At 37.6% G+C, this 18,975-nt stretch overlaps 1 protein-coding gene and 1 long non-coding RNA gene across 5 annotated transcripts; one reads left to right on the top strand and one right to left on the bottom strand.

The window, feature by feature from the left end:
* Positions 1-3,258: 3,258 nt before the first annotated feature.
* Positions 3,259-10,986, bottom strand: LOC103848077 (protein transport protein Sec24-like CEF). 4 transcript variants are annotated; one of them, XM_009125063.3, is made up of 26 exons: positions 10,807-10,929; positions 10,634-10,657; positions 9,705-10,496; positions 9,299-9,478; positions 9,135-9,209; positions 8,963-9,061; positions 8,661-8,772; positions 8,192-8,319; positions 7,919-8,038; positions 7,374-7,454; positions 6,944-7,021; positions 6,756-6,848; positions 6,446-6,500; positions 6,237-6,313; positions 5,990-6,061; positions 5,804-5,887; positions 5,558-5,677; positions 5,379-5,447; positions 5,187-5,264; positions 4,955-5,093; positions 4,666-4,830; positions 4,424-4,569; positions 4,141-4,320; positions 3,970-4,058; positions 3,854-3,885; positions 3,259-3,754 (listed from the first exon to the last, which is right to left on the bottom strand). In XM_009125063.3, the coding sequence occupies exons 3-26, from the start codon at positions 10,479-10,481 to the stop codon at positions 3,648-3,650; spliced, it is 3,156 nt and encodes a 1,051-aa protein (XP_009123311.1). In that variant the 5' UTR covers positions 10,482-10,496; positions 10,634-10,657; positions 10,807-10,929; the 3' UTR covers positions 3,259-3,647. The 4 variants fall into 4 exon arrangements, with proteins under 4 accessions (XP_009123311.1, XP_033130036.1, XP_009123310.1 ...); XM_033274145.1 differs by having other exon boundaries at positions 10,601-10,657; positions 10,807-10,902; XM_009125062.3 differs by lacking the exon at positions 10,634-10,657 and having other exon boundaries at positions 10,807-10,986.
* Positions 10,987-12,554: 1,568 nt separating this feature from the next.
* Positions 12,555-17,634, top strand: LOC103848078. Its single transcript, XR_004448842.1, has 3 exons — positions 12,555-14,077; positions 14,155-17,408; positions 17,605-17,634. It is a non-coding gene; the product is annotated as an uncharacterized LOC103848078 (long non-coding RNA).
* The last annotated feature ends 1,341 nt before the right edge of the window (positions 17,635-18,975 follow it).

Raw genomic sequence — 18,975 nt, 5'->3', positions numbered from 1 at the left:
TCAGTATTATATATCGTACTCATTTAACTCGACTGCCCATTTGGCTAGTCTTCCTAACTGGCTTGGACTATTCAAAATCGTCCGCAGAGGGAAGGTCGTGAGGATGACGATCATATGAGATTGAAAATACGGTCGGAGCTTTCGTGCCGATGTTACAACTGCGTATGCTAATTTTTTTATTAGCGGATACCGTGACTCAGCGTTTAGCAAAGCTTTGCTTACATAGAAAATAGGTTTTTGTTCACCGCGCTCCTCTCTGATCAAGACGCCGCTTACAGCCACTGCCGATACTGCGATATATAAGAACAAGGGTTCTTCTTCGACAGGTTTTGCGAGAACCGGAAGAGTGGCCAAGTAGTGTTTCAGCTGCTGAAAAGCGTTTTCGCACTCTTCTGACCACTCGAATTTTGTGTTCCCCCGTAGGATATCGTAGAAAGATAAGCATTTGTTCGTTGATCGCGAGATGAATCGGTTAAGTGCCGCGACTCTCCCGGTTAATCTCTGTACTTCCCGCTTGTTTTTGGGTGAAGCTATGTCGATCAGTGCACCGATGTGTTTTGGGTTGATCTTCCGCATAGAGGGATTTAACGAGCATGTCGATGTAGACATCCATAGTTTTACCGATTTTTTCGGAGAACATCCGGTTCACGAGTCGTTGATAAGTTGCGCCAGCGTTTTTTAGGCCAAAAGGCATCACTTTGTAGCAAAAAGTTCTGCGATCCGTAATAAATGCAGTCTTTTCGCGATCGTCAAGGTTCATCATAATTTGATTGTAACCCGAGAAGACATCTAGAAAGTATAAGAGTTCGTTTCCCGCTGTTACTTCGACTAATCGATCGATGTGCGGTAAGGGGAAACTATCCTTTGGACAAGCTTTGTTAATGTCAATAAAATCAACGCAGACTCGCCACTTCCTGTTTTTCTTCTTGACCACTACCGGATTGACGAGCCAGTCCGGGTACCTTACTTCTGTAATCGACCCGACTTTAAGCAGTCTTTTGACTTCGTCGTTGACCGCATTAGCGCTTTCAGGTCCCAACTTTCGTCTTTTTTGTTTGACTGGTTTGAAGGTTGGATCGATATTCAGCTCGTGGCAAGTTATGTTGATGTCAATCCCCGACATGTCTTCCGCAGCCCAAGCGAATGCGTGGATATTCTTTTTTTAGACAAGTTATGAGCTTAGTCTTTAAAGGTTCATGGAGGTTAGCTCCAATTTTGACGCATCGTTTGGGGAATGCTTCGTCAAGACATACCGATACCACGGGTTCGCAGGTTGTCTTGCCCTTTTCTTCTAGAATCTCGGCTTTCAGCAATTGCCAGAAGAGTTCCGCCGAATCTTGTTCTTGGGCTTTTTTGTCGGGGGCCAACTTTTTCCTAGGAGTGGTCTTGGAATCCGATTGTTTTTCGTTTTAGTTTTGCGGCGAAGCAGACTCGTGATACCCTCGGGTTTCCCTAGATTGCCTCGATCCCGCGAGGGGTTGAAAATTTGAGGCAAAGATGGTACATTGATGGAATTGTCTGCATAAGATTTAACCATGGTGTGCCCATAATTACGTTGTACAACGCATGTCGGTTGACAAGTAGGAACTCTGCGATTTTTTCTATGGTTCCAGCTTTGTCTGTGAGGTTAATCGACCCGAGAGCCATAGTGGTCTCCCCTGAGAATCCTACTAGCGGGCTAGGGTTTTCCATGATTTTGAACGGGTCAATCTTCATTCTTTTTAAAATAATATTAGCTGAGCTTCCATTATCGATTAGGCCTCTTGCGACGTCGATGTTGTGAATCGTCAACTCGATGACGAGGAGATCGTTGCGAGGTTTGGTCTGGTTGATCGTTGCTCTCCCCTTAAAAGAGATGACGTCCGTATCGGTCGAGTCCTGTGTGTTCTTTCCATCGTCAATCGTCATATCTGATTGGGCATTTTGCGGTTGAGAGTTAGATTGATTTGTAACCCCTCCTCCTTCTAGCACCAAACTATGGGAACTGAAATTCACACTGTTGATTTCCATTTAAATAAGGAAAGTTAGGAAAATCCTAATTTCCCAGAGGTCCCGGATATCTGCTAAACCACACGCTAAGCAATCAGAACACGAAAGTAAAGACGAAAAGAAATAAGAAATCGAAAAGAAAGCAAAATAGATCTTATTCTGAATGCGTGTTTGAGCGTTACAACAAGGTAAGAGGCTGGGCTACGAGAGCTGTCGGCGAGATTCCTAGTTCTAAAACTCTAAGACTGCAAAACCTAATTGAGTCGCAGGTCGAATACCAAAAACTGAAAGTTGCCTAAAATTGCTCTAAGTGCTAAGTTTGCTCTAAAAAAGTTCTCCTTTTATGCCTCTCGCCTAGGACTCCTTATATACTCCCTCAAAGGTCGGTTTGAGCTTCCCTCTTCTACCCCTAAGCCGTCATAACTCGAAAATGGAGATATTATATTTTCTCGATCTTCGTGATTATCTGCGGAAACTTTGCGGGTCGGTCGCTATGTAGTGACCGACCGAGTGGCTTGGTCGGTCGCTTTGTAGCGACCGACTCGTTTGCGGGTCAGTTGCTACGTAGCTGCCGACCGGATGGCTTGGTCGCTAACGAGCCGGTCGCTACGTGGCGACCTTTGTTCGGATCCTTTTCCGATATTCCATGAACGTGTTTTTGGGCTATGAGTGTTTAGTTTTGGTGAATGAACCAAGATTAGTACAATATTTCACCGCAAAACTCTTCGTAAAAGTAATATTTATGAAGAATACTTTTCGTAAAAACATTTGTGTTGTTTTTTTATGGATATTTGGATGTTAACTTCGTCGTGTCTGTTTTTGACCGCAATAGTAAACAGCATGAAGCCTTTTGTCTTTCCTTTGCCCTAAAACTGCTCCTACAGTGAAATCTCTCGCATCACACATTATTTACACGCATTCTGGTGAGATATCAAATTTAACTTCTTTACAAAGGAGAGCTGTAAGAGGTCTAGCGATTTTGTTGAAATCTTGTATGAACCTCCTATAAAATCCGGCGTGCCCAAGAAAACTTCTCAGGTCTAGCGATTTTTTCATATACCAATTTTGATTTATATTGGGATAATAAGAGGGATGTTAAACCCACCACCAACACATACTTGTGCTAGCTGGTCAAAACCTTTTAGGAAAACTGATACTGAATGTGTCCAAGTTATTATCCAGTTTTTTTTTTTTTTTTTGCTGATCAGCATCGGGCAGCAACTAGTAATTAAACAGAGAAGTGTTTATTGTTTCGTCGGAAGATGAGAGTGCAAAATGCTTTGTTCATTCAAGCTGATGCAATGCAACAGTAAAAGTTAGCAGAAAAATATAGGGTTACAACCGCAAAATACTGTCTAAAAAAGTTAATTAAAATAACCTCTTTTAAGTACCACCACAAAAAAGACTTCTTGTATAAATAAGAGAGGCGCAAAAAGACAAAAAAAAACCACATGCTCTGTCTCTCTCCTCCCTCTTTCTATCTTCCTTTGAATAAATAACTTCTCAAGCACACAGGAACTTGAAGAATAAAAATGAAGTTTCCAGCCAAAAGTATGTACAAAGGAACAAGATTGTCTTTCCTTTTTCTTTTCTTTTTTAAGTCCGCTGCTAATCTAAAGCTTTTGAAGACACAAAACGGAGGAGACATGAGAGACTAGTCAATTCAGTTTGCCTTGGATTTGACGGTGAACCTGAACCAGAAAATCCATGTACGAGGGCCCACCCGCTGTCCTGTCCTCAACCATATACGATAAGAACAACATTCCTGAGGAGATAAAACAGAGTTCAAAACTGATCAGTCTTCGGAAAAGTAACCTCGTCATCAAGTAAGCTATGCTAAGAGTAACTTCGAAAGCTAACTCACCTGTTGGATCTCCCCTCTTGCACAATTTAAGGCTGCAAATAGACAAGAGATTTTAAAAGGTTAGAACGGAAATCACTAAATAAAGAAAATATCGAGACATTTGTTTGATACCGTACCGTAGGTAAGAACTTCTTTGCCTCCTAATTTCATTCACCACATCGTTGAACTTCTTTGAGAGCTGATTATCATACTTCTCCAGCACATACTGTGAAGGAAAACATGTTAGGTAACCTCAGAAAAGAGGTTTCTCTTTCACTAATAAAATAAAGATGAATTGTTGAGCATACCTGACTTGGAATGTCAGCAGCTGAAGGAACATTAAAGAGCTTCATCAGGATATCTGAGTTTACTGACTCCCCAACATAAATCAAACCATCGTCACCGTTCTCGAGAAAATAGACTCCATCGTCACGAAGGTCTTCACTTGTCAATGGGATAGGAGAAGGAACTACGGTTTCTTCATTATCCTGATAGATTAAAGATAGAAAAATCATCGGAAAAGAATATAACAAACACCTGAGCATCAAAAAAAAAATATATATATATATATATATATATATAGCTCCATACCTTTGTATCAAGGTCATGAACAGCAATCATCCTTGGATAAATTAGCGGAATTGCCAAAGGAGTAGATAATGATGACACATGGTTTATCCAAAATGATCGATCATCAATTCTCCCATCCGACCGTAATCCAACACCTTTGGTCAAGGCTGAAAGAAAGATATAATGACATCACAACTTCTGCTCTACTATGTTGCATTCAGCAAACCAAACTAAAATGGTGAAATTAAGTGACAAGGACGTACCGAGAGTATATAGGGGCAACAGCTTGAGTGCTTCAGGAAGAATAAGTTGTCCAGCTGATGTAACGGTAGCACAGAATTTACGATAAGAGCTGAGTGCGGTGATGCAACTACTAATTGCTTGCTCCTTCACCAATGAAAGTGCCTTGGTAGGGATCTCATTAGCCGCTACATAAAAAAAGGAAACACCAGTAGACTATATATCACACCAAAATATATTCAGAAGCATGAAAAACAAAAATATATATATATATACATGTAAAAACATAGATTCAGAAGCATGGACACCTACCTTGTTTCAGCATACAAGCAAATTGGGAATCAAGGTCAGCTGAGCGGAACAAGTTGCTTAGCATGCTTGTACAAGGGAGTGATAAGTTAATAACCCTAATTCTTCTTTCTCCAGTTATGGTCGTATACAGAAGAGCACACTGAATAATATCATAAAGAAAACGTAAACATGATATAAAACTGGTGAACCAACATTTTGGCATGAAAATTATTTTGAATGGCCAAAGTAAAACCTGAAAACCACATTCAGCTCCATCTTGTAGCTTGTCATCATGCTTTAATGTCACCATTACAGCTTTGTCACAGTCAATCTGCATGGGGCTCAAGGTTCGTTAGAAATGAAACAAAAATAAACGAATCTTGCACTGAATAACAACGCTATCGGAGACAACTAATAAAAAAAATTCAAAGGAGGGTGCACCCACCGCAGGTAAATCAATGTCAGTTGGTATGCGTTTACAGAAGCTCCCCGAGTATTCTTGCACTTGAATACCCTACATTACTCGGCAGGAGTTGTTGTATTCATCAATATAACCTAACGTTGAATTTTGCAAAGTAATACATGGAGAGACCTATCTACCCAAAAAAAAATAAAAAGTGTTACCTGACTACATCGAACTCGCATAACAGCCTCAAAACCCTGAGGCCTAGTGATATTCCATCTCAGATCGTTGTAGAGCTTGGGTGGATCTGAAAGAGCTGAGAAAGGGTAATAGCAATAAACCTGGAAACCAAGTACAATGGAAAGTTAAATGCTATCATGACAGAATAACAATTTTAAGGTGAAATATCATCAATTATGCAAAATGGATACAACAAAAAAGAGGATAAATAGATAATTTCAATCTACCTGTCCTCCAGTAGTTCTTGGAATGTCGGAAATTGAAGCCATGTCAACATAGGCCTGACTTGTGATAAATAAGTCTACACAGACCTGAGGCATGTATGGATGCGTTAGAGAGCAAAATATATTGCAACAACTAAGAGAGTGCTACAAAATATAAAATACTACTGGTCAATTCCGATCTATTGGTACCTGGTATTCAGCAAATTCAATAGCCATCGTCCTTAAGGTTTTGTCTGCGGGTTGTAGTAGTTTATGGGCCTCCTGATATCATATATTAAAGAAGAATTATTTTCGATAGTGAAAGCAACGTCAGGACCATATGCCATTAATATTTTTAGACAAAAGGAGCGGGGAAAACCCTAAGAAATGCATTAAAAGTTTAAAACTAAACATTTACTTCAGAACGCACTATATGAAACAAAAAATGAATGTTTACCTTTTCATCCGCAGAGGCATTAGCCCTCCCATCGGCTTCTCTAGAAGAAAGTGCTCCGATGCCAACAGAGGGCAAAACTGTGGAGGAGATGATAATCATATCAGTTATGTTACACAGGTATGAAACGGTACTTAAGGAAACATACATCATGGTGATACAAAGTTTGATTACAAGTGACTGGAATCAAAAGCACTGGTCCAAAAGCATACCTGATTGAAACACCATCAGCTTTCCTCCAGTGCTCTTCATCGCTAAGAATGCAGCCTAGGAGGTGAAAAAGGTTGTATATACATGAGGCAATGGCAAAAGAAGAGTGATACACCTAATATGCACTTTGCTTTATTATTTTCCGATTGTCCAATTCACTCACAAACCCCAATTTGATTTCCTTTATTATTTTCCCACAACTATTAACTCAGATTTTGTTTACGCTTACAAATCAGTCAGCTCGTAAAACTATGCCTATCACCGAACTGCATCCAACTTCCACCTGAGCATTTACATTTGGAAATAACATACCTTAATTGCTGCACCAAAAGCAGATTCAGGACTCTTACTTTCCTGAAACATTGTTGGGATACTTTCCAGCAAAATCTCTAGGTGTTGACGACACTGAATTCCAACAGAATAAAGTAACAGACAGAAATAAGGAAGAAGTAAGGATAACCAATGTCGGTATAGAAGGAAGCAAGTAGCCAAGAGCTTACCTCAGATAATTGAACAATGACATCTGTTTCTAAAGGTGTATAAACATCTTGAACATCAGGAACAATGAGCATTAACGGCTGCACAGAAGAAGAGCAATCAAAATCACAACGGAATCAACAATAGAAAAAAACTCTAACAAGAAAAAGAGAGAGTATACATTCTTACAATTATAGCAGCAGAAGAAGAAATAAAATGAACTTGTTCCAAATTTAAAACAATATAGGTTGTTCGTAATCATGCCTATTGCACACAAGAGTGGCTTTCAAGTGAAGAAATCTAAACAGACTAATTTTATTCAGCCAAGTGATACAGATTATTTGCATCACGATAACACCTTTAATCTATGATACTAAAGGCAGATAAACACAACCTAGATTCCCTTCAAATAACATAGCAAAAGAAACAAAAATGACTAATGTAAACATTCACCTGTTGCAGTGCACGCTTCAAATTATAAAAGTGTATTGTTGAGTCAAATGTGGCAATTCCAACAAATGTCCTAGGCCCTTCCTGCAAAATGAATACATGATTTTGTTAAAAACAAGCAATGTTTTCAAAACATATCTACCAAAAAGCATTACTCTAGTGACCATCCTAGCCCAATTTCAAGAATATGCCACATCAGCAACCAAACAAAAGAAGAGAAAAAACCATCCCACACCAACAAGTCAGGCATTATGAGACATAGTTTGGGTATGGAAGAGAATTGATGTTTTCCAATCAGTCCTAAGATTCTTGGGTGTTATTCTCTATGATCCTCCTATCAGGACTTTGTTTCATTGTGAAAAAAAAAGTGGTTTTACAGACTTATTTTAGGAAGAGTTCATTAAATAGAGTGTGATAAAAGTGAAAGCTAATACAATACTAAATAAAGGATCCCTAAAACATTCTCCAACAGGGACACTCTCTATTGAACAAGTCAGGTGTACAATGTCTTGTACATTTAAATAATTGGACAGAGCGAGAAAACTTACAGGAAGGTCTGAGAGGACTTGCTGGATCGCACTGCAAGCAGCTGCAGTTGCACCTGTTTGAATCGCATTCATTGATACATCAATGAGGAAGAAATACACTGCTGGCATTGGATCTCGTACCTGTAAAATAGATATTGATTGTTATCTCCATCTGGTTGCAATGAATCAAGTAGCTTTCTTCGCATCAACAAACAGATCTAATTATCATATTAGTATGAAGGTAGCACGAAATTTTAGCCCAAAATAATCAGAAAAAAAAGTTGACATACTAACCATATATTCTTTTGTAGCAACAAAGTCAACAGTTCCCCTACACAGTTCAGGCCTTTCATCAGCATCCCTACGTTTACCATCTGGACCCAGATTACATTGATAGTCACGGGGAGTCTCATCAGTGTATCCTGTGCAAAAATATTTGATTAGAAAATGGATCACAAAAACATTCCAAATTATTGAAGTTCTAATTGGATATGATGGTTGGCAAAAAAAAAAAAAAATTGTTATGGTGATAACAATTCATAGGGAGCGGCTTCTCTTAAGACCATAGTCGCAACTTCCTTGGCTAGATTTTCGAGGTGAAATGAAAATTCACATAATATTACTTTTAACTCAGTAAGGTAAGACAGTATAATTCTACTGTAGAATTTTTTTAGTTTTCTCGTAACTTGGAACTCACTATTGAAGTTGATGTAGGATTAACTTATTATCGATGGCCTTTATTTATGGGAAGAGTAATATTTACCGCACAGGTTACAAATGAACTTCCTTCCTTGGTCAACGAACTTCATGAAAGGATTGATGTATCCCTTACAACGTGAGCATCTAACAGGGCCACTCTCACCAAAGTCCACAACCTACTCAATAACATCATGATTTGAATTTTCCGTAAGAAACCCATAAAGTTATATACGCAACTGGAAACTACAGGGAATGATCAATGAGACAAGAGAAGGCAATAAATATAAACAGTGCAATCCATGAACGTCAAAATGCTAATGCCTTGAATGATCCGAAAAGTCGAGTATGGGAATAGTTTAATCTTACTTGGATAGGCTCTTCAGAGGGATGAGAAAGCGCCAGCGGTTGGATAATTAACGCCAGTTGCATACCAGATGTAGAAAGAAGATCAACAGTACATGGGATCTATTGTGGAAACATATCAATATTAAAACACAAAGAGTTACATTTAGCTTAAGACATTCCGTTTCATACTTACCTGATGGATTGTGCACCTCATGTAACGTGGGCTGCAGTTTCCAGTGTCTCTAGCAATATAATCAACAGTAGTAGGCTTCAAAAACAAACAAGAGAGATTCAGGGGGAACAGATAACATTTATTCAGTCTCACAGTAATTAACAAATGAATATTATAAGACATACAGGTGGAGGATTAGCCTGATTCTCCTGGCGAGTTTCATACATGATTGGACCTGAGATTGAACCTGGCCTTGGGATCTGATTAAGATCAACCTTCGAGGGGCCAGACACAGTGGTCATCGACTGATTTGGCACTGGACCCATGCCATACATAGAACCAGGGGTGCCAGGAGCAGAAGGATGCTACGAATTTTCAAATTTCAAAAGCAATTATAATAAATCTCACAGAGGAAACTCTAGCCTACGGAAAAAAAAAAGGCAAGAATCTAATGATACAAGATCAATTGAACCCTGCCACTACCAGCGCTACGCTTTTAAATTTCAGTATGAGAGCATGTTTTACTTTCATCCTAATAAGGGCATTGCATGTTTCATCAAATCATACATCACAGAGCTTCAGAGATTGTACCTGCTGTGCTGGCAATCCATAAGGAAAGCCTCCTGGCATGGCATAAGGGGCACCAGGAAAAGTTGTTGGGGGAGGAATTGAATGAGCAGGAGGCGAAGTTAATGGTGAACCTCCAGGGAGAGAATGTGCATTGGGAGGCTGTCCATATGGAGGTGGTGGACCCATCATAGAACCACCTGGAAACTGAGATCCTCTGGGAAACCCCCCTGGACCCATCATGGGAGGCCCATTTGGGATAGGACCCGGACCACCAGGAGTCATCATCGGAGGAGGCCCATTAGTCACGGGACCACCAGGCATGGACATGCCAGGTCCCATAGGTGGAGGTGAACCAAAACCAACCGGGCGTGGTCCAGAAGGAGGAGGTGCAGCTACACCTCCAGGTGGACCTGGGAAAGCACCAGGGGGTCTAGAGCCGAAAGGTGGCTGACTAGAAGGTGGACCACTAGGTCTCCCAAAGGGAATGCCGCCAGGTTGGGACAACTGAGGTGGTCCACCTGGTCTAGTCAATGCAGGAGGAGGAGGTCCAGGCCTCGGCATAGGAGAAGGCCTAGGTGGTGGTTGTTGTTGTTGGACACCGTAGGAAGGAGCTGACTGAGGATAAGGTTGTGGTGGTGGCTGACCAAAAGGAGGAGATGGTCTAGGACCAGAACCAGGCATGGGAGGAGGCGGGCGGAGAATGTTCAAGTTGTGCATGTTGGCAGCTAGAGAATTTGGAGGAGCGGTGTTTTGAGGATTGTTTGGTCTTTGTGCTCCTGGAGGCACTGGAGCAGCCATGCTTCAATCACAAACCTACACCACAACAACAAACAACAAATCAAATATCTCCCCTACGTTCGAACCATGATCATCATCTCAAATTACTTGATCCGGACTCCTAAGCGATCAGTGAATACCAGAATAACCAAAAATCAAAGAAGGAAAATTGCCTGTAAATCAGAGAATTTTCGGATCTGTAAGACAAGGAGAGCGCAAAAAAAAAGAGATCAGATCTGAGGAATTATGGATATAAACGAATAGGGCCCTATAGAGATCAACAAGAATAAATTACAATTACGATTCGATTATCGCAGAACACAAAAATGCAACAAATATTACGAACCTGAAAGTAGAAGAAGATTTGGAGGAGTATGTATGTCTGTCTGAGAGAGTGGATGGAGAAGAAGGGCATTGATTAAATATAGCGTTTAATCAAAACAGGTTAAGATCCGGTTTGGACAGAACCGTTCGCGTTCACCTAACGTTCCTTATATTTCTGGTTCGGTTTAAGTTGGGTTCCATACGATATCATTCTTCTTTTCTCTACGACGAAAAGGGAAAGTATCTTTTTACCTGGGAGGTATGACATCGCCTATCCAATTAAAATTTGCCATATCATTTCTTTTATATTTTAATTAATTTTATGACATTATAAATATCTCAATTAAAGAGAAGATTTTTTTCTCTTTTTAGCCCCATAATAAAAATCTCATTATGTAATAAATAATCAATTTACCATACATGAATTTGAGTAACTTCAATAATCTTATACAATTTTAAATAAAAAAGTTGAAATTTTGAAATGAATTGAGAAAAAGAGAAAAAGAGTAAAAGTAAAATGGTTTGAGGATATGAAGATGTAAATTTTAGATGCATACAAAAAAAATCATTTGTGCGTAATAGTAACAATTAGCACATTTGTGTTTTCTAAATTGTTGCAATGACACTTAATTCTTTTGTATGTATCTAAATGAGGATATATTTTGTGTGAGTAAGAAAAATGGTTTGTGTGTGTAAAAAAGAAAAAGAGAAATGATTTATGTGTGTAAGAAATGAGGATATGAAGATATAGATTTTAGATGCATACAAAAAAAATTATTTGTACGTAATAGTAGCAATTAGCACATTTGTGTTTTGTAAGTTGTTGCAATGACACTTAATTCTTTCTCTTGAGATCCTAAAATCATCAAGTGACGTGGAAACATGGTTACTCTTACCTCATGTACCTATTAGTTGTGTGTTCAGCACTGGTCTCATTTTATTTTGCCTTGTATCCATTATACCTTGTCCAAGTATGTTTTTGAGACATCTATCTTTTCCTTGCATAATAGTATTATGTTGTATTCGACCAAAAAAACATTATTATGTTGTATAGGTAAATTTCATTGTTGTATGAATCTGTCATCGCTGTTTAGAGCGGCTGGAACCCTATGTTTGTGTTGTTGTTTCAAAAAATATCTTACGGACATTTGTCATAGTGAGCTTCCACATTACTGGCTGAGAGACATCTTCTCATTAAGTGAGTGTATCTGGTCATCGATGCAAAAAAAGTAAACAGTAGAAAACTTGTACATTAAATGGTCTTGTGGGACATCTACTAAAATTATATTCATTCCATGAGAATTGATAAATGATTTTTCAATGTATATATTTGAGTGAATGACTGTTTTGTTTGCATTTCTGGTGGTATTGAATTGTGGTCATCTTTATTGTAAATTCCATATATTATGGTTGGGCAAAATATCAATAAAATTTTATTAGATTTGTCATTTGTTTCTATTTGAATCGAAAATTCGCATAAATGTAATTCTATGAAGAAAATCAAATCATAATATTCAATATCAGTTGAAAAAATCAAATCACAACTAATAATAGTTTAAAGAATTATATATATATAAATATATAATTATTATATTTTATGTAAGTTTTATAATATTTTTATTTATAATATTTTTACTATTTTAATTATTAGAGCTTTAAAAATTAAGTAAGTTTTTATAATAAAATATAATTATTCATATTAAGTGGGGGTTATTGGTTGGTGTATTTTGATGGATTTGAAAATCCAAACTAAATCTAGTGCTATTGGTTTTATGATTTTAAAATATATATTGAAATCATGTGTTATTCGTTTAATGATTCATAAATTCTAATTCAAATCAAGTGTTATTCGTTTAATGATTCATAAATTCTAATTCAAATCAAATGTTATTCAATCATACGGATTTACTAATAGATTTGATTTCATAATGTATTTGAATGGATTTGCATGGATTTCTTTGTGAAAAATACAAAGACCCAAATCCGAAGGAAAACCTCCGGATTTGTAAATACTAATCCGAAAAAATTGAAAATTTATATATTCTACTTGGATTTATAAATACTATATTGATTTCTAAATCAATAAAAATATATAAACCAATAACACCTCCTAAGTTTGGATTATCTATTTATTTAGTTTAAAAATTATTTTATTTGAACAACTCGAATCAAATTTTTGGTTAAATACATATAATTTTTTGGATATCCTAACACCGAATATCGAACTGCTAGAGATCAAATTAGATGAGGAATTTGATGGTCAGGATAAAACGAACCGGATCACGATTATCTCGAAAATACAAATACGAATATTTGTTTCGTTCCCACCACTAACATATACAATAGTGAATTTATAGGTCTTTGATGCGTTGCTATTATGTTTCATTAGTTGAGTGATTTAAATTATTCAGTTTTTTTTTCAACTTTTGGCATTTATTTTAATATTTCAATATGTGTACTCCAAATTTTGTTGTAGAAGTGTTGTTTCGAGTTTAGATAGTTAACCCATTCTTTGGGCGTCTTCATTGCAATTTTGTATATTGTATTTCCTAGGTTTCACTATTTATCATTTTGGTGACCGGGTCATTATCCTAATTTAGATTTGAGTGGATCTTTATATTATTTGAATGATCATAGTTGTCACTTTATTACAATTGGTTATTTTGCAATTTTTCGTTTTGACTGTATTGTGATTTCTAAATGTAATTCAATAATAACAAAAACGCTCTCTTCTCTCTCTAAGAACTTGCAGACAACAAGGCGGCCGAAAACCCTAGCTCCGACGTCGATTCGCGGCGTCGGAGGCTCACCTTCTCTACCCTAACTCTCTTTTCCCCTTTGCTTCCACCTCCACGCTCAACCTATGCCGATATGTGTGAATCTCTGTGCTGCCGTACTCCTTCATGACTACTTTCAGTCAACCAAGGTGGTTCCGGCTTCTTATGGAGAGACGACGAGGCACAAGGAAGAACGACGGAGGTGGGAGTCGGCTTTTAGGACTGACGGTAGCGGCAGATCCAGTTTTTCCCCTTTTTCGATCTACGTTGCTACTGTCACGGTGACGGCGCGTGACGCGGCGAGACAACTCCTAGAGACCGGATCTACCTTTCCCTGAGGCGGTGAGACGGTTGGAGGAGGAACGTAACAGACGGCGAACAGAGGTATGTCTCTTCGGTCCTCGGAGAGACGACGTGCTGCAAGGGCTTCGACGATGGTAGAGTCAACCGGAGGAGAGGCTTTTGCGATTCAAGCGCGGTGGAGACTAGCTTCCCAGCGCCGGAAACGGACTAGTGGTCGTTCCGGTGGCTGGTCTTCACACCTTTTGCAAGCTGTGATTTGTAGTGCTGAGTTTTCGATTGCTGTCACCAAGGTCCGCTTTTATTCCGGACGGTCATGTTCGGTTTCAGGCTCAGAGCCGGGGTAGTGATAGCTGGAAGGGATGATGCTTGTCCGGTACGCACCGGTGGTGTTGTATCTGTTGGAACATGTACGGAATTCAAATCATTAGGGGTCCAATGGTTTGGATTAGAATGAATGTCGGTCTAGTGTCTTGATCTTCTTGTAATTCATTACGCTGGCTGGGTGGTCTAATTTAGGGTGTAAGAGCCGGTTTATCTCGAGTCGTGGGATAAACTCGGCTCGGAGTGGTGAAAGTTACAGCGACGCACTGATTAGGTAGCGTAGGATCCAACTTAGTGATTCTAGGTGTTACTAGATCGCGTCGTTTGTACGTCGGGTTGAAAACTCGTGTGGTTGTAATCCCGTGTTCACAATTTGGAAAATGAAAGTTGATGTTGAGTAAAAAAAAAAAAATGTAATTCAATAATCAATATTTTATATAGTTTAATACATAATAGTGATCGTATAATGATTTGATGTCTGGACATATTTATTTGAAATATATCATAAATTAACATCAGCCTCATGATCCTCCTTAAAAATTCAAATATCTTTAAATGTTTTTCTATATGCTACACATATCTATTGAATATTCACAAATTTTTACGATTGGACCAAGTCTTTTGCTTTTATCATTGTTTGGACAACTCCACCTCTGGCCAACAGCTCAAGCATTATCTGAAAAAATTAGAATATATATATAGCATGGATCAAACAACAAATTTGTTTACAGAAATTAATTGAACTGACCTATTTTCCAATTTTTGGCTAATGGTTGTATCTTTGATTACAGCTAGCAGCTCATCAAACGTTTGAAGAGTAATTTTCATCTGAAAGTTCCCCATTTTTCAAGTAAGCAAAAAATCATTCATTAGACATTTTGTTGCCAACTTTACTTCAGCACCTTTACCTCTTGCACTTGGCTTCAAGAAGCTCTGGTAAAAAAAAGTTCGATGGTATAAACATATTATTCAGTGAGAAGGGGCTACACTACAAGAAAACAGCGGCATACCGAGAGAAAAAAATCATCGGAATAACACTATTCCGACGACATACCGACGAAAAAAATCCTCGGAAATTCATTTTTCCTCGGAAATCCCTCGGAAATTTCCGACGGAATTCCGAGGAAACTCCGAGGACCACCAGTTCGTCGGAAAGGTCCTCGGAATATACCGAGTGAGGACTTCCTCGGGATATTTCGATGGACTTTCGGATGGTCCAATCCTCGGAAGTTCTGACGAAATGTTCCTCGGAATTTTCATCGGGAATTTCCGAGGAACGGAGCCATCGGAAAATTCCGAGGAAATGTTGTCAGAAATTTCCGAGGGCCCATTTTCTCGGAATTTAAAAAAAAATTAATTTTTTTAAAAAATTAATTTTTTTAAAAAAATAAAATTTTTGAAATTTAAATTCGAAAATATAAAATTAAAATTAAAATTGAAAACATATTAGATAATATTCAAAGTTGTACAAATAAAAATAAAACATTCCGAGTTTTTGAAAAAAAAAACTACGGGTCTTGCACGTTCGGGAACACTTCGTTCGGGTACATCATCTTTATCATCTCCATCATTTGCTCATTCAGCCTCTTATGTGCCTCATAGCCCGCCTGTTGAGCCGCCATCTGGGTCTCCAGCACAGATATGCGATCATCCTTGTCCTTCAACTGAGCCGTAAGTACTTCTGGATCAACAAAGGGTGGTGGTGCAGAAAAAGAAGCAGCCGACCGGGAGCGACGACCCAAGCCGACCAAACGTCCCTTCTTCTTTGGAACCGATTGAAATAGAAAATAGCCAAATTTAAATAATATAAAAAGATGATAAAATAAAAATCAAGAAATAAATAAATTGAACTTAAAAAAAAAAAAGAAATTACCGATTCAATGATTCGTTGATTCGAACCCGAGACAAGTTGGTCGAAGCCGTCGAATCGTCATCCTCGGTTTGAAGCTGAGACACTTCGTCTTGCACCTGAGTTTGGACCAGGGTGACCACGTCCCTCACAAGACCATCATCAATCTGGCCGGTCTTCTTGTTGGTATACGCCCTCTTCATTAGGGCGAAATCATCAACCGGTTCGCCATCATTTTCTTCCGCCTTGAAAAAACATAAATTAAACAAACATTAGAAATTTGAAAAAATGCACAAAAAATCAAATTTCAAAACTTAAATAATTGAAGAAAAAACGGCTGAACTTACCATGCGATATCCCAGAGTAGCAATAGATTGAGCACCCAAGTTATGCTTGAAGACGCCATTCCCGTTACGGTCGCTCCTGCGGTTGGTGAAGTTGGTGGAAGAAGTTTCTTTTGTCTCTTCCTTATCCCAATGCGCACACAACTCCTTCCAGATCGTGTCGTTCATTGACTTTGGAACCTTTTAATAAAAAAAAAGAAAATAGTTAAATAAAGTAAAAATAGTTTAATAAATTAAAAAATTGTTTAATAAATTAAAAATAACCTTGTTTATTTCCCACTTCTTCTTCCACTCGTGGATCTGCTTCCCATAGTTGTCCATAACTTTATGGACGAAGTGGTGATAGATAAAGAGCGTATCATCGGAATTCCAGTTGAATTCTTGCTGAAAAAAAAACACAATTAGTAGAAAATTTATATTAAAGATTAAAAATATAAGTAAAAAATTAGAATACTTACCGCAAACTGACGAAACCACAGATGCTACTTGTCGGTAGGAAAGTCTGTGAAAGTCGGATGTCCCTTGTCGAGGGCCGAGTACATCATACGGTTGATCCATGCGCTGATCCCGTTCCCGGATCGGTTGAACCTAATAAAAAGAACAAATTATTAATAATGAATCAAATTTTAATGAAAATAAATAAAAGTTTAATTACCATGTTTGATCCCGTCCATGTGGATACGGAGTGAAATAGGGAAGATGGTCACGACCGGGCTGTCGAACCAACTCCGCAACACTCATCACTCCCGGAGGACCCGGAGGACCCAGAGGATAAGGAGCGGGTGCAGCAGCGGGACAGGGAGGAGCAGGAGCGGGTAATGGAGAGGGAGATGTATGGTAGGAGCTGTGGGGCGAAGCGGAATCCTGAATATGGCTGGACGAACACCGAGACTGGCTCCCCGTACCACCACGACCACGACGCTGTCGAGGCCGGGTCTGATCATCATTAGACCTGTAAATTAAAAAAAAACATATTTAAGAATTAGTTCTAATAATTCTAATAACTAAAAAACAGTTTAAATAAAAAATAGTTTAAAAAATAGTTTAAAAAATAGTTTTTAATCACAAAAATATAAATAGTTTAATAATTACAAAAAATAGTTTTAATAAATAAAAAAATAGTTTAATAATTAGAAAAAATAGTTTAATAATTACAAAAAATAGTTTTAATAATATTAAAAATGTTTAATAAATATAGAAAATAGTTTAATAATTACAAAAAATAGTTTTAATAAATAAAAAATAGTTTAATAATTACAAAAAATAGTTTTAATAATATTAAAAATGTTTAATAAATATAGAAATTTATATTATATATATATATATTTTTTTTTTAAAATAAAATCCCAAATAATAGGTTTTAATCACAAAAAAAGTTTTATAGATATTAAAAATGTTTAATAATTATATAAATGATTTTATAATGCAAAAAATAAATTTTATATACAAAAAATGTTTTCATATTATATATACATAATTATCAATTATATTTTTATAACCACAAAATTAATAAAAACTAAAAAAAAATTCCAAATCAAGTGAATACCATAATCAAACTCGATTTTACACAATCCTACCATTCACCCTAACAAAAATCTATAAATATCATTCTAAAATCCTCAAATCTACTTTAAAACTTAACAAATCTAACCTAAGAGAGTGGGATAGGGTTCATACATGAAATTGAGGAGGATTAGGGCGGATTCGCTGGAAATCGTCGAGAGAGAAGGGAGGAAACGCCGGAATTCACGAGAGAGAAGAGAGAGTTCGGCGGAGAGGAAGAGAGAGTTCGGCAGAGAAATGGGAAAGAAGATCTGGTTGGACCTAATAAAATGAGGCGTCCGACGGAAACTGTCCGTCGGAATTTCCTCGGAATTATTAAATATTTCCGTCGGAATTTCCTCGGAAATCATTAATTCAATTTTCGCGAAATATTTGGCGGCTTGGTTTACCCGGTTAAATGAAAATATTCCGAAGAATCATGTTTCCTCGGAATACCCTCGGTAATTACCGAGAAAATTCCGAGGAAACAGGGTTTGGGGTTTCAAAACATCAATTTTTTTGCCGTATATCATTTCTTATACAATTGTAATGCATACCATTGATGATTCTTTGTATAGATGATCATAAACCATGAAATAACAAAATTTCAAAAATAATTGTAAGTATTCCCTTTACCGTTTATTAAAGTGTATAAGTGTTTCTCTTATGTTATGTGGTTTTCGTTCATGCAATCATAAAAGTGTTTGGTATTGAGTAAAACACCAAAGTTTGACTTCATAATCTGGTTAAGACACTTAATGAAGGTTATATACGTGTTATTCAATCCGCAAAACGTTGTTTTCGGTTAAAAACCCCTAGTTCCTCAGAATTTCCTCGGAATATTCCGAGGAAAGTCCGAGGAAATAATGGAATTTTCGAGGAACCCCCTATCTTCCTCCGAATTCTGTCGGAATATTCCGAGGAAATTCCGAGGAAAAAGATTCTATAATCAAATCCCTAAATCGACAAGGTCTATTCCGAGAAAATTCCAAGGAAAACCTATCTTCCCTCGGAATTTCCTCGGTATTTCTATTAAAAAAAAAAGTCGATGCTAG

Source organism: Brassica rapa, chromosome A06 (assembly GCF_000309985.2).
Source record: "Brassica rapa cultivar Chiifu-401-42 chromosome A06, CAAS_Brap_v3.01, whole genome shotgun sequence".
Taxonomy (NCBI): Eukaryota; Viridiplantae; Streptophyta; class Magnoliopsida; order Brassicales; family Brassicaceae; genus Brassica; species Brassica rapa.
The sequence above is the reverse complement of the archived record's forward strand: the minus strand, read 5'-3'. Positions and strand labels throughout refer to the sequence as shown.